The sequence below is a fragment of the Vulpes lagopus genome, chromosome 1, assembly GCF_018345385.1.
Source record: "Vulpes lagopus strain Blue_001 chromosome 1, ASM1834538v1, whole genome shotgun sequence".
Taxonomy (NCBI): domain Eukaryota; kingdom Metazoa; phylum Chordata; class Mammalia; order Carnivora; family Canidae; genus Vulpes; species Vulpes lagopus.
In genome coordinates, this window is record NC_054824.1 from 106,877,116 (window position 1) to 106,889,685 (window position 12,570).

Genomic DNA, 12,570 nt, shown 5'->3' on the forward strand with positions numbered 1-12,570 from the left:
GCAAGGGCAAGGGCAAACCTCGAGGACACCTGTTGGGTGAGATAACCCAGGTGCCAAAGGACAGATCCTGAATGAGTGGCTTCCTGTGAGGGGCCTGGAAGAGATGGTGCCTGCCGGGGCGGGGGTGGGGGCCTAGGTGTCAGCTCTGCAAGACAGGAGTGTTGGACGTGGAGGCCGCTAGCAGTTGCACAACAGTGTGAAGGTATTTAATGCCACTTAAAAATGGTTACAATGGTACATTTTATGTTATGTGTATTTTACCTCAATTAAAGCTTTTAAAAATCCAAGAAATGACAGTAAAGGATTAGATGAAGTTAAAGCAGTATTTATTCCACTTTCTTACAATCATATATTATTTAAGGCATAAGTGATGATTATATAGCAGGAGAATACAATTTCTTTTAAGGCCTCTGTAGTCTGATTTTTGTGCAGAAATACATCATACTTGTACACATTTTAGAGAATTTATTTATTTATTCATTCATGAGAAATACATCTCTGCCTCATTATCCCTTAATCACACTCAGCCACGTGCCGCAGAATCAGGTCTGGTTTCTGGAGGTCACTTGCTTTGCTGTGGCCTGGCCCCCAGTGTGAGGGGGCTTCGCTGGGCCCCCCATCCCTCAGGCCGTACTTTCAATGACAACAGCAATGCCTTGGCCGCCTCCGATGCAAGCTGAGCCCGTGGCATACTTCCCACCCCGACGCCTAAAAGAGAATTTCAGTGGCTGAAATCTACTCAAATAGAAAACTTACAGAGCTAATTAGAAAGTTAATGAAATAGAATTAATCATGGACACATCTGCATCATTCATGCTCATTCAGCTTCTCATCTCAATCTTTTCCCCAATCAGCAATATGGGTGTATAAATCACAATAGAATGAAATCAGAACCTGAATATTTTGATTAAAAGAAATGGTAACAAGAGAGACTAGAACAGATCTAGAAGCAGAGGTGTGCTGTGAGAAAGGAGAGAGGCCAGCCCCTTTGATTTTAGATAGTTTCAGATTTTCAAGGCACCTGAGAGTAAGTGCAATCCGTGAAGACGGCCCATGTGAAAGAGCAGATGATTTAGAAGCATTTCATGTCCCTTTCATACAAATTAGATTCCTTTAGACCATCTGCTCCTGTTCCTCGATCTGAGAGAAAAGCACCTAAGAACTTTTTGGTGCACATCCCTCATTAACTTAGTGAATTATTAAGTGATTTCCTTTAACCTAACAGGAGCCAGAGTGAATTTTTCGGCCTGACATATTTGGTTTTGTTTGCATTTTCCTAAGAGAGCAAAATGGTCCAAAATACACAGTCCCAGAAGGAGGAGCTCTTGTATAAAAACTGAAAAGCATCAGGCACACAGGAAGTTCCTGCTGGGACCCTAGCACCAGTTAAGGAAAAGGAAACACTTAGTTCAGACCCACAGGAGTAGTTTGCTTAGGTTCCTTAAAGGACAGCATCTAGACCAGAATCCTCCCAATACTTTGTTCTCCTAAATAATTTTATCTTTCTTGTAACTGGCACTAGAGTGCAAGCACAGCACGACGGCCAGAGCCTTGGTAGTGCTGACTGCTATGCACCAGCCCTGGGGTGGGGGAGTTGGGGGGGTGGGGGGCAGCACTGGGGAGGAGCCGGGTGAGCACGAGGCAAACACAAGGAAGCGTGCACATCCCAAGTGCGGAGCCACTAACAGGTCAATCAATCATCTATAATATCAGTCAAAAAGGGGTGTCCCCAAATAACTCGTTCCTGGTGAGACTGTAAAATGGGTCTGAGAGAGAGAGACCTGGTGAGAATCAGCAGAGGGGGATTTGAAGAAGAATGAAAAATATTGGACTGCTCTGAGGAAACCCAAATCCATGCATTTCTACCAAAGATGGCAAATATGAAATGTAACAGTTTCTAGCACATACCTTAATTCGTGAACCAAGTGTGCCATAATTCTTGTTCCAGATCCTCCCAGGGGATGACCTAAAGCAATGGCTCCGCCATTCACATTGGTTTTACTTGGGTCAAGATCCAGACTCTTTTCAACTGCTAAGTACTGAGGAGCAAAAGCTTCATTCACCTAAAAATAATCAAAACATGGATAAAAATCTTTGTTCATAAGTTGATTTTTAACTGAGACTTGTCTCATCCTAGTGATGGCTACTTTTGCTCTTTTTTTTTTTTCCCCCTATTTAAACTACCTTACGGGAACACCTGGGTGGCTCAGTGGTGGAGCATCTGCCTTTGGCTCAGGGCGTGACCCTGGGGTCCTGGGATCGAGTCCCACATCAGCCTCCCCCGCAGGGAGCCTGCTTCTCCCTCTGCCTGTGTCTCTGCCTCTGTGTGTCTCTCATGAATAAATAAAAACAAAACAAAACACACAGAAAAAAAACTACCTTGCAATGTCATTTTATCTTCAACTGCTCTTTATAAAGATACCAAGTTTGAAAACGGGTATATTTACCAACTGATACTTTAAGTCAACTGCATCCCTTGGAGACAAGAAATCCTCAGCAATGTCATGAGTGGAGGCTTACTAGAGGCTGTGGGAGATGGCCCAGAGGTTCTGAAGCCAGAGGGATGGCTCAAGTCTTGGCTGTATGCATGCTTTTTAAACTCTTGACACTCAAGGTTCCCTCAACAGTAAAATGTGCCTGTAGTACATCCTAGGAGTTACTGTCAAGGTTAAATGAAATCATGGGTATTAAGTGTATTACCTGACACATACCAACCTCCAGGAGATGGTTGCTCCTGTTATTGCTATTATTGCCCAGTACTACTAGCCATTCTTCCAAGAAGAAACTGACACAACCAAGAAGGTTTAAACCTTCAGAGCCACCTACATACAAGGATGGTTACTGTGCTGAAATCTGGCAGCTCTGAAAAGTATCATATTGTATTCACTTAGCAAGGTTGGCTATGAGAATTACCTTCAAGGTCACAGCACTATAGTTTCATATGATTTTAGCTAGAAAATTTTATAGCTAAGAAAACTGATTTTAAGAAAGATAACTTTGTTACAGAGTTGAGATCAAAATTCTGTCCTGTGTTCTTTCCTATTATATTTCATGTATTTCCAAGATGGTGTTTTGTTTATCCTTAGGTCCTACATTATTTTTCCATTTTACATGGTCATGCTTAAAGGGGTACTAAGAGATCTGGAATATGAGCTAGTGAAACTAGGTTTCTGAACTCAGGATGAACCACCTTGTGGATCATCAAACATCCCAAAGACAATCATATCATGGTGTTGAGAGCAATGTTCTTGCAGACATATACATCTATAAATGATTATGAATAACTTTGCAGAGCTGACATATTTAAAGAGTTTTAAGTGTGAAATCTAGAGTCAGGAATTTAGGGACATTATTTGCTAATATAAATATGATAAGTAAGCAGCCCCCTGAGGCTCTAAGAATGGAAGAGAGATTTAAGGATAAGCCGTTTGTCTAAAACCGTAGTTTCCTAGATGAGAGCTCATCAGAGGAGAGCACACTTGTGCTGAGAAGGCCCTTTCTCTATCAACTTAAATCGATTTCCTTTGTTATATTAGTTATTTCCCAGTGTCAAGCAGCATACATGTTTAATTACCTAAAACTTTCAAATAGTCCCCAAATGTAAAATGTATATAATCCAACTTTATTTTCTTTTCCACTCTTCTGTTTGTCTAAATACTTAAAACGCCTTTGCTCTATCTAAACTAACATTAAAAAAAAAATCACCATACTAATAAACTTAAGTTTTCTATGCCAGAAATTATGACATCACAAATCTAGCCACAACTATGGTGTAACAGCCAAAGGTAAGTTTGGGGGAGGGAGAGTTTTAAGTTAGGGAGAAAATAAGAAACTTCTAGATTTGGCACCAGATATTGTTTTCTACTATGTCAATTCTTTTGCTTATATTTTTTCATTTCAATCCATAAAAGGTTGAAGTTACTTATTTCTCATCTACCTTATATAATATTCAATTTAGTTCAACAGGCACACTGGTAGTCTAAAATGCAATAGTCTTATAAGGTGCTAAGAAGTTTCCAGGAATTCATGTTTTAAGGAGAAATCAAGCTGTTTTAATTATTTGAATATATATAAAGCATTCTAGTCAGGTAAAGTATCGACTCAAAGCATGTAACAAAAGTAATATTTACTTAGATGGACATCATTTGGAAAGGTTAATAGCACAGAAACAAAAAAAAAAGCTGTAAAATGCCATATTAAAACCATTTATGCTACAGACACTGGTGGTTTATTCATGTAAAAAAGTATAACACTTACCTCTACCAAATCCATGTCCTTGAGACTCCGTCCTATTTTTTTCAGTGCTCCATTGATTGCAGGGACAGGCCCTATAGAAGAACAAAATCAGTTTCATCTCATATTTATTTGTCAAATTTCTCCTTCTTCACTAACCAGGTAAGTAAGGAAGAAATAATGTGACATTATTAGTAGTCACAAATCTTGCTACCTTGATGGCACATTAGTCAATGATGTGACAATTAAAAAAAAATAGAACTAAAGTGAAAAGCTGGTTATCCAAAATCGTAAATGAGAGGCTCACATGAAGGTTCTATTGCAAATGGCTGGAAGAGTTCAGAGAGCCAAAGGAGTGCTCTATGGGGTTTCACAGTCACTTACAGATCACGCTTCATACCCAGCGTCAAGGCAGTCTAAGTGCCTGGGACTCAAATCACACGCATTCCTAGCAGAGAAGTGACTGTGGCACCCTCTGAATTTTCAGGCCTATCTAGACAAAAGGCAAGAAACAGTAGTAGCATCACGTGGGTACAAGGCAGGAAGCCATAGGCACTTTAGGGAAAAGATATTCAAAGCAAAGAAGCACGAATAATGCCAAACACAGGCAGAGAATTAATTAATTAAGATTTTATTTATTTATTCATGAGAAACAGAGAGAGAGAGAGAGAGAGAGAGAGAGAGGCAGACACACAGGCAGAGGGAGAAGCAGGCTCCATGAAGGGAGCCTGACGTGGGACTTGATCCTGGGACTCCAGGATCACGCCCTGGGCTGAAGGCAGCGCTAAACCACTGAGCCACCCAGGGATCCCTGCAAGAGAATTTAAATGAAACAAAACCCCCACTGCAGAAATGCAAATCTGCCAAATAAGACTTCTGAAACTTTAGCTCCCAGATTACTGATAATCACCAATAACCATTTAATGCTGCTCATAATTTTTAAGTATATTAATATTTTTTCCCCAAATGGTAAAAAAGCTGGCTGGAGGAGATTATCTAATTCGCTATCTATTCTTGGAGAATAAAATTGCCACAAATGTCTTAAAAAAATGGTATGTTCTGTTGAATTTTAAGTAGTCAAATATTCTGCAACAGTTCCATAAATACGCCTAAGTAAGATGAGGAATCAGTCTGTATTTTTATAAATTTATTTTTTATTGGTGTTCAATTTGCCAATATATAGAATAACACCCAGTGCTCATCCCATCAAGTGCCCCCCTCAGTGCCCGTCACCCAGTGACCCCCACCCCCTGCCCACCTCCCCTTCCACCACCCCTAGTTTGTTTCCCAGAGTTAGGAGTCTCTCATGTTCTGTCTCCCTTTCTGATATTTCCCACTCATTTTTTCTCCTTTCCCCTTCAGGGAATCAGTCTTTAAAAGAAAAGCATGGTACAATTTAAGCACAATGTAATTTGTTTTGTCACCTAATTAAAATGTTCTTTGGACAACAGTCTGCTTATAGGTGAGGGGCATCCAATGAGAGCTCTTCATTCTAACTACTGATTTAACATAGAACCTAGTTCCAGATTCTCTTTGTATGTCTAAGGCACAAAAATAGGATAGATAGTAGTAGAGCACCAGTTATCCAGCATGGTCGGGGATGAGTATCCTACAGGGTCAAAGACACACAGAACGAAGAGCAGAGGGTGTAGCTCCACTCTACATACCTCCTTGTCTTCATATCCATAGAAAGCATGACTCAGGGCACTGTCAACTTAGAATCGTTACAGTCAATTATTCCAAACACTGGGCCACAGCCATGTTATTTACTGGGACTCAGGAAGTTAGAGCATTCTCATCGGAAAAGGAGACCTCATTCCTAGTCCTACCACTAAAGCTATGTGATCTTGGCATCTCTGTGGGGTGTAAACGTCTCATCAGAAGGCTTTGAACTGGTTTTTGACCTTCTTCTTTTTAACTATTGGAATTCTTTCTACAAATAAAGCCCAAGAGAAGATAAAGCCAGAGCTGCTACAGCGACAGAGGTTCAAAGCTTCACCCACCACGGCCACCCCTGGGGAGTTCCAGGGAGCGCTGTCTTTCCATATGTATCCTTCCTGGGAGCCACTACTACTCTCAGGTCTTGGCTTTCCTCCTTTTTCTGGGTCGGCAGCTCTTGCTGCAGGTCCTTGCAAGGCTAAGGGCTAAGGGCTGCTAGATGCTGGCTAACTGCATAACTGAGGAAACTATTCTTAGAAACTGGAATGATGACTCAATGATCCCACCAGTCAATGACCCACTATCTCTGTTTGTTCCTTTGGTGTAGTTACCAAACTTCGCTAAGTACTTTGTGTAGTTACCTCGTTGAGTCCCATACAACCACGGACAGACAGCTGTCTAGGAGGAGGGACATCTGACACTGGGACATGTGGTATTTATGGCTCTATTCAAGCCCTAAGGGAAAAAACAAGTCCAATGGTGTTCACACAGTGTGAACACACAACGGTGTTCATTGGACCACAGGGCCAACATCCAGACCCTGGAAGAAAAGGAAGGAAAACTATATTTTCTTCGCTCACTGGCCATGTGAATATATCAGAACCTATTCAGTGAGGTTAAACTGAAAAAGAACTATAAAATAACTACTTTTCCATATCAGATAAATATGATTGATCATTAAAACCATTCAGGTAGCTTTTTCCTCTGGGCCGCCAACATGCCATCCAGACTGAGGAAGACCCGGAAACTTCGGGGCCACGTGAGCCATGGCCACGGCCGCATCGGCAAACACCGGAAGCACCCAGGAGGCCGGGGTAATGCTGGTGGCATGCATCATCATAGGATCAACTTCGACAAATAACACCCAGGTTACTTTGGAAAAGTCGGTATGAGACATTACCACTTAAAGAGGAACCAGAGCTTCTGCCCAACTGTCAACCTTGATAAACTGTGGACCTTAGTCAGTGAGCAGACACGGGTAAATGCTGCCAAAAACAAGACTGGAGCTGCTCTTATTATCAATGTGGTGCGATCGGGCTACTACAAAGTTTTGGGAAAGGGAAAGCTCCCCAAACAGCCTGTCATCGTGAAGGCCAAATTCTTCAGTAGAAGAGCTGAGGAGAAGATAAAGGGTGTGGGGGGCGCCTGCCTTCTAGTAGCTTGAAGCCACATAGGGGGAGGTTCATTAAATGCTAAGAAGTGCTTTTCAAAAAAAAAAAACAACCCCAAAAACAAAAAACAAAGCCATTCTCCCAGGCTCCACCCTGGAACTATGAAACAAAATCTTTCGGGGTGGGGTTATGGGTAGATTTTGATGATCACATGGGGGCTGGGAAACCAACCCCCATGGGGGCTGTCCACTGTGGTGGTAAATGCAACACTAACACACAAACGTTTACTTTTTAAAGCTACCTTCCATCTCTAAAACCAAAGCTATGTTTTGCTGACAGTGAGTAGCTAAAAGCTAATAAGCTTTAAACCTGAGACATAGAAAAAATTGACTTTTAACAGATATTTCCATAGCTTGCAGTTCTGGTTAAAGTAATTTAACACACAGTGAAAGTGACAAAATGTGGACAGGCCAGCTTTCTTTCTTAGGAATTCTATAGAGATAAATCTCTGAAGGACAAGGCAGCAAATATGGTCGGGTATTAACTCAGTGCCAAATGAGCAAAGGTGGTCATCACTCGCATAGATCCTTGAGGCATACCCTGAAGACCTCTGAGAACACAGGTCAGCAACAGACCAACTCCCTTCTACCCTGAGACCTACTTCATAAACAGTTAGTTGGAAAAGGCCTAACTAAGCTCCTAAGGAAAATCTCTGGACTTCTCAAGAATCTGAATCTAGCCCTAGGGTAGACTTTTATTTGGGGTATGAGGACATAGGTAGGAGATGACAAAGCTTCCAGGTGCTAATATTTTTGTAAGTGAGGCTCCTCATCAGTTCTGTTTCCTGGACAATGACGACAGACATTATTAAAATTCAGTATCATCTGCGGTTCCTAGGAGTGCATCCAGCAGAACGCTCTTTGTTCTCCTTCTAATTCATATTTTTCAAGCCAAGAAAGACCATACAGTTAGCCCTTGAACAACACAAGTTTGAACTGAGAAGATCCACTTACATGCAGACTTTCTGCATAAAGACAGGGCAATACTATAAATGTGTTTCCTTAATCGCATTTCCTTTTGACTCGTTTACCGTAAGAACATAGTAGATATTACATGTAACATACAAAATATGGGTTAAAAGTTTATGTTATCAGTAAGGCTTCTGGGCCACGTAGGCTATTAGTAGTTTGGTTTGGGGGGAAGTAACATAGTTGGATTTCAACTGCATGATGGTTGGCACTCCTGCCCCCCACCCTGTTCATGGGTCACCTACACCCACTTGTAGGGAGTCCTCCTGCTAATCTCTATCAACCGAGATTCACTATACTTCTCCCTTTTCCTATTCAGCTGCAGCCGAGCCAGGTGGGCATGACCTCGACTTCCTGAGACAACACAGTGAGAAGAGCACCTGAATTAGAGAGGCCCAGTTCCCATTCCTGGCTCCATCACTTCCTGGTCTGGACTTGACAAGACAACCGCCCTAAGCCTCAGTTTTCTCCTTCACAGAGGAGTTGTGGAAGAGGAGATGAGACACCAGCGGCTGTGTGCAGAACACCCAGCACTGAGCCATCTCTGTTTGTCCCCAGGCCCACTCCTTGCCCATTCTCTCATCTGGTCAGCACCTTGTAACCCTCCTCTGTGATTCGCTAGGGGCAAGTTTTAAATATCCCAAATGGACAGTGAGGTGTGATTAATGCCCAGGAGCAGTTTACACAGTCGAGGTTTTCCTCTTATCCCTGGCACAGGTTTTCTGAAAGAGGAGTTGTTGAAACCACTGATTACCAACCTCCTTTCCATCACAAGTGACCCTGATTTGGCCACTGTCTCAGGTATCTAAATGCCAGGGAAGACTTCTCTCCAGAAATGTAACAGAATCGGTTTGCTTCACGATGAACTTACCAATACCCATGATGGAGGGGTCACATCCAGACACAAAATAGCCCACAATTCTTGCCAGTGGTGTGAAGTTATGTTTTTTAACAGCATCTTCACTAGCTATGATAACGGCTCCAGCACCATCAGATACCCCCTTGGAAACAAAAACAGAGGGTTAGCTAGAGGGCAAAGGGCCCAGTGCATCGAGGTTTGAATAAGGGAGTAGTGTTAGGATTACGGAATCACATAGGAAGCAGTGCCACAGTGTGGGGCACAGTTAGTGCTCACAGTGGTCTGGTGGATCAGAAACTGTATTAGGCACAGAAAACAACCTTAGCAATGCAGGAAACAATGTTCCCGAAAAGCTGATGTCCGGATGTGGGGAGATGTAAGAAACCTAATGAGCTGTATACATCAGAGAAACAAACAAACTGACAAACCCATGAAAACTGAAACAATAACCAAGAAGATTTCCTTCTAGGTTCCTCATAATATTCTGAAGAGGCTAAGAAACTGGAAGCGCGTTATATGAGAGTTAAAAATATATATGTATTTTAATTTTTTTTATTGGAGTTCAATTTGCCAACATTTAGCATAACACCCAGTGCTCATCCCAAGTGCCCCCCTCAGTGCTCATCACCCAGTCACCCCAACCCCCTGCCCACCTCCCTTTCCACCACCCCTTGTTTGTTTTCCAGAGTTAGGTGTCTCTCATGTTTTGTCACCCTTACTGATATTTTCACTCATTTTCTCTCCTTTCCCTTTATTCCCTTTCACTATTTTTCATATTCCCCAAATGAATGAGACCATATAATGTTTGTCCTTCTCCGATTGACTTATTTCACTCAGCATAATACCCTCCAGTTCCATCCACGTTGAAGCAAATGGTGGGTATTTGTCGTTTCTAATGGCTGAGGAATATTCCATTGTATACATAGACCACAGCTTCTTTATCCATTCATCTTTCGATGGACACCGAGGCTCCTTCCACAGTTTGGCTATTGTGGACATTGCTGCTATAAACATCAGGGTGCAGGTGTCCCGGCGTTTCACTGCATCTGTATCTTTGGGGTAAAATATTGTCTGGGACTGTGAAAACCTCCATTCACAGAATAGGAACACTGCCAGGGTAAGCAAAATAGCTAACAACTAGCACTGGGAGTAACCCAAAGATACCACCCGACTGCTTTGCACTGAACATGTCAGCAAGAGCCCAGGATGATCTGTGGCGCCACCTACCGATGCGTTCCCCGCAGTTACAGTTCCTTCTTTCTTGAACACAGGGGGAAGTTTATTTAACTGCTCCAGGGTTGTCTGGGGCCGGGCATGCTCATCTACCTGCATTATCTGTTTCCCCTTTTTAGTCTTCACTTCAATTGGTGCCATCTCGTTATTAAAATAGCCAGCATCATTAGCTGAAACACGAGGAAGACCATCGTAAGAATGGGAAAAAGAGAAAATCTAAGAAACGAAATCAAACACGATCTTCAATCTAATTTCTGCCCCACCCTTTCCTCACCACCTACTTCTATTTTATGTACAACTTCGTTGCCTGTTGGAGAGTTGCATGTACTGCCATGAATCTATAGTAATGCATTCGGCATCTTTTTAAAATTATAATTTTTAACCTTTTTACTACAATTTTTTTTTACAAGGTATCACTAGATTATTAGCAATATGTATGTAAGTTACAGCTACAGCAGCACTAAGTAAACTTAATGTCTCATTTAAACTTCTCTGGGTAAGATAAGAAGTCATTTAAAAGTTACCAAGTTGTACAATAGTGACACACACTTAAAAATGTGTCAAGCAGGTACAACTTATGCTCAGTGTCTTGACCACAGTAAGAAAAAAGGTCGTCTCTAGAAGTTACTGATCTGGGTCCAATGGATCCATGAGTGAAATTTAATGACAAGCAACCCGAAGAAATTCTCTGAGCGATTACTGACACTGAGCGATTACTGACACAGTTCTAAGGGAAACAGCTTACCTCCTTGCACCTTGCAGACTAGAATGGACTATGGTAACCTATGGCTTCACAAACAGGATACGCCAGGAGTGAAACCACCTTACTTTTCATATTCCTTTATAGCAGGCTACACACTTCCCTTATTTGGCTTTCACAACAACTATTAGGGAAAAAGGGAGGCAAATAATTTTTATCTCTTTGTACAGATGCTCAGTGAATAAATGACTTGACTCAGGTCAAAGAATTCGTATGTGGCAAAAATACAAACAGAACTGATGCCTCCTGACCTCTGGGCCAACACCCTCCCGCTTTAAATGTGTAACTCAAACACAGAGAATGAGCTGGTTGGCATTGGCTCCATTCCACTTATCCCTCTGAAATGGGCTTTACTCTCACTATTCCAGGTATCTGACAGCCCTAAATTAGGAGTTGCTGCTCATTTGAAATAGCTTAATTTAAGAAATCTTCTTCAGGAGACTAACAAATTTCTTCGACTCACCATACTGTCATGGTGCCCACTCTGGACTGGTCTGACAGTCGTGTGGAGGCTTATATCAAGGGCATTGCAGCCCCAGCCTTGGGCAGTTCTGAGTCTTTGAGTCAGGGTGCAATGATTCTCGATTAGGGATGGGAGGAGTAAGGCACAGAAGAATACCCAGTGGGTCCTTTCCAGACACGTCCTCCCCTCCCTGTGAGTATGTATGCCTCACAGAGGAGAACACCCGCTCGGTTCCAGCAGCCCCCGTGGGCCACTGTCTCTCACAGTATCAGAGCCCTCAGAGCAGAATGTTCTACTGAAAACAGAACCAGTTCAGGACAAAATTCAAGGGGCCCCATAAGGTCAATTAACAATGCCACTTTTTGAGTAGCATTATTGTATTTCAAAAGAGAGATTTCTGGTTAATTTCACAATCACTGGGATCCCTGGGTGGCGCAGCGGTTTAGCACCTGCCCTTGGCCCAGGGCGCGATCCTGGAGACCAGGGATCGAATCCCACGTCGGGCTCCCGGTGCATGCAGCCTGCTTCTCCCTCTGCCTATGTCTCTGCCTCTCTCTCTCTCTCTCTCTCTCTGTGACTATCATAAATTAATAAAAATTTTTTAAAAAATTCGCAATCACTAATAGAATATCTGCTCATCTAAAAACAAAGGAATGACAAAAAAATGTGATTTTCAAAAGGTATAATTTTAAACAAATGTTATTACAGGATCATTATAATCTGAAAACAACAGAAATCTTTTCTATTTTTTTAAACCGAGGTATAGCTGACATGAAACATGATATCAGTTTCAGGTATACAACATAATGACTGGATATTTGTGTATACAGCATTGCAAAGAGCTCACTGCTCTGTCTGGTTAACATCTGTCCCCTTACAAAGCTGCACACGTTTTTTCTTGTGATAAGAACTTTTAAGATCTACTCTATTAGTGACTTCAAATA

General features: G+C 42.1%; 1 protein-coding gene and 1 pseudogene across 1 annotated transcript in view; one reads left to right on the plus strand and one right to left on the minus strand.

Annotated features, from left to right (window-relative positions):
- Positions 1 to 309: 309 nt before the first annotated feature.
- The window catches only part of ACAA2 (acetyl-CoA acyltransferase 2), a 38,240-nt gene continuing 25,979 nt past the window's right edge, over positions 310 to 12,570 (minus strand). The window contains exons 6-10 of the mRNA XM_041752132.1: positions 10,398 to 10,573; positions 9,183 to 9,312; positions 4,258 to 4,328; positions 1,909 to 2,063; positions 310 to 708 (exon numbers count right to left, since the gene is read on the minus strand). Of these exons, the coding sequence (XP_041608066.1) occupies positions 624 to 708; positions 1,909 to 2,063; positions 4,258 to 4,328; positions 9,183 to 9,312; positions 10,398 to 10,573 (617 nt within the window). The 3' untranslated portion in view covers positions 310 to 623. The remainder of the gene's footprint in view (positions 709 to 1,908; positions 2,064 to 4,257; positions 4,329 to 9,182; positions 9,313 to 10,397; positions 10,574 to 12,570) is intronic.
- LOC121489306 lies at positions 6,867 to 7,588 on the plus strand (annotated as a pseudogene).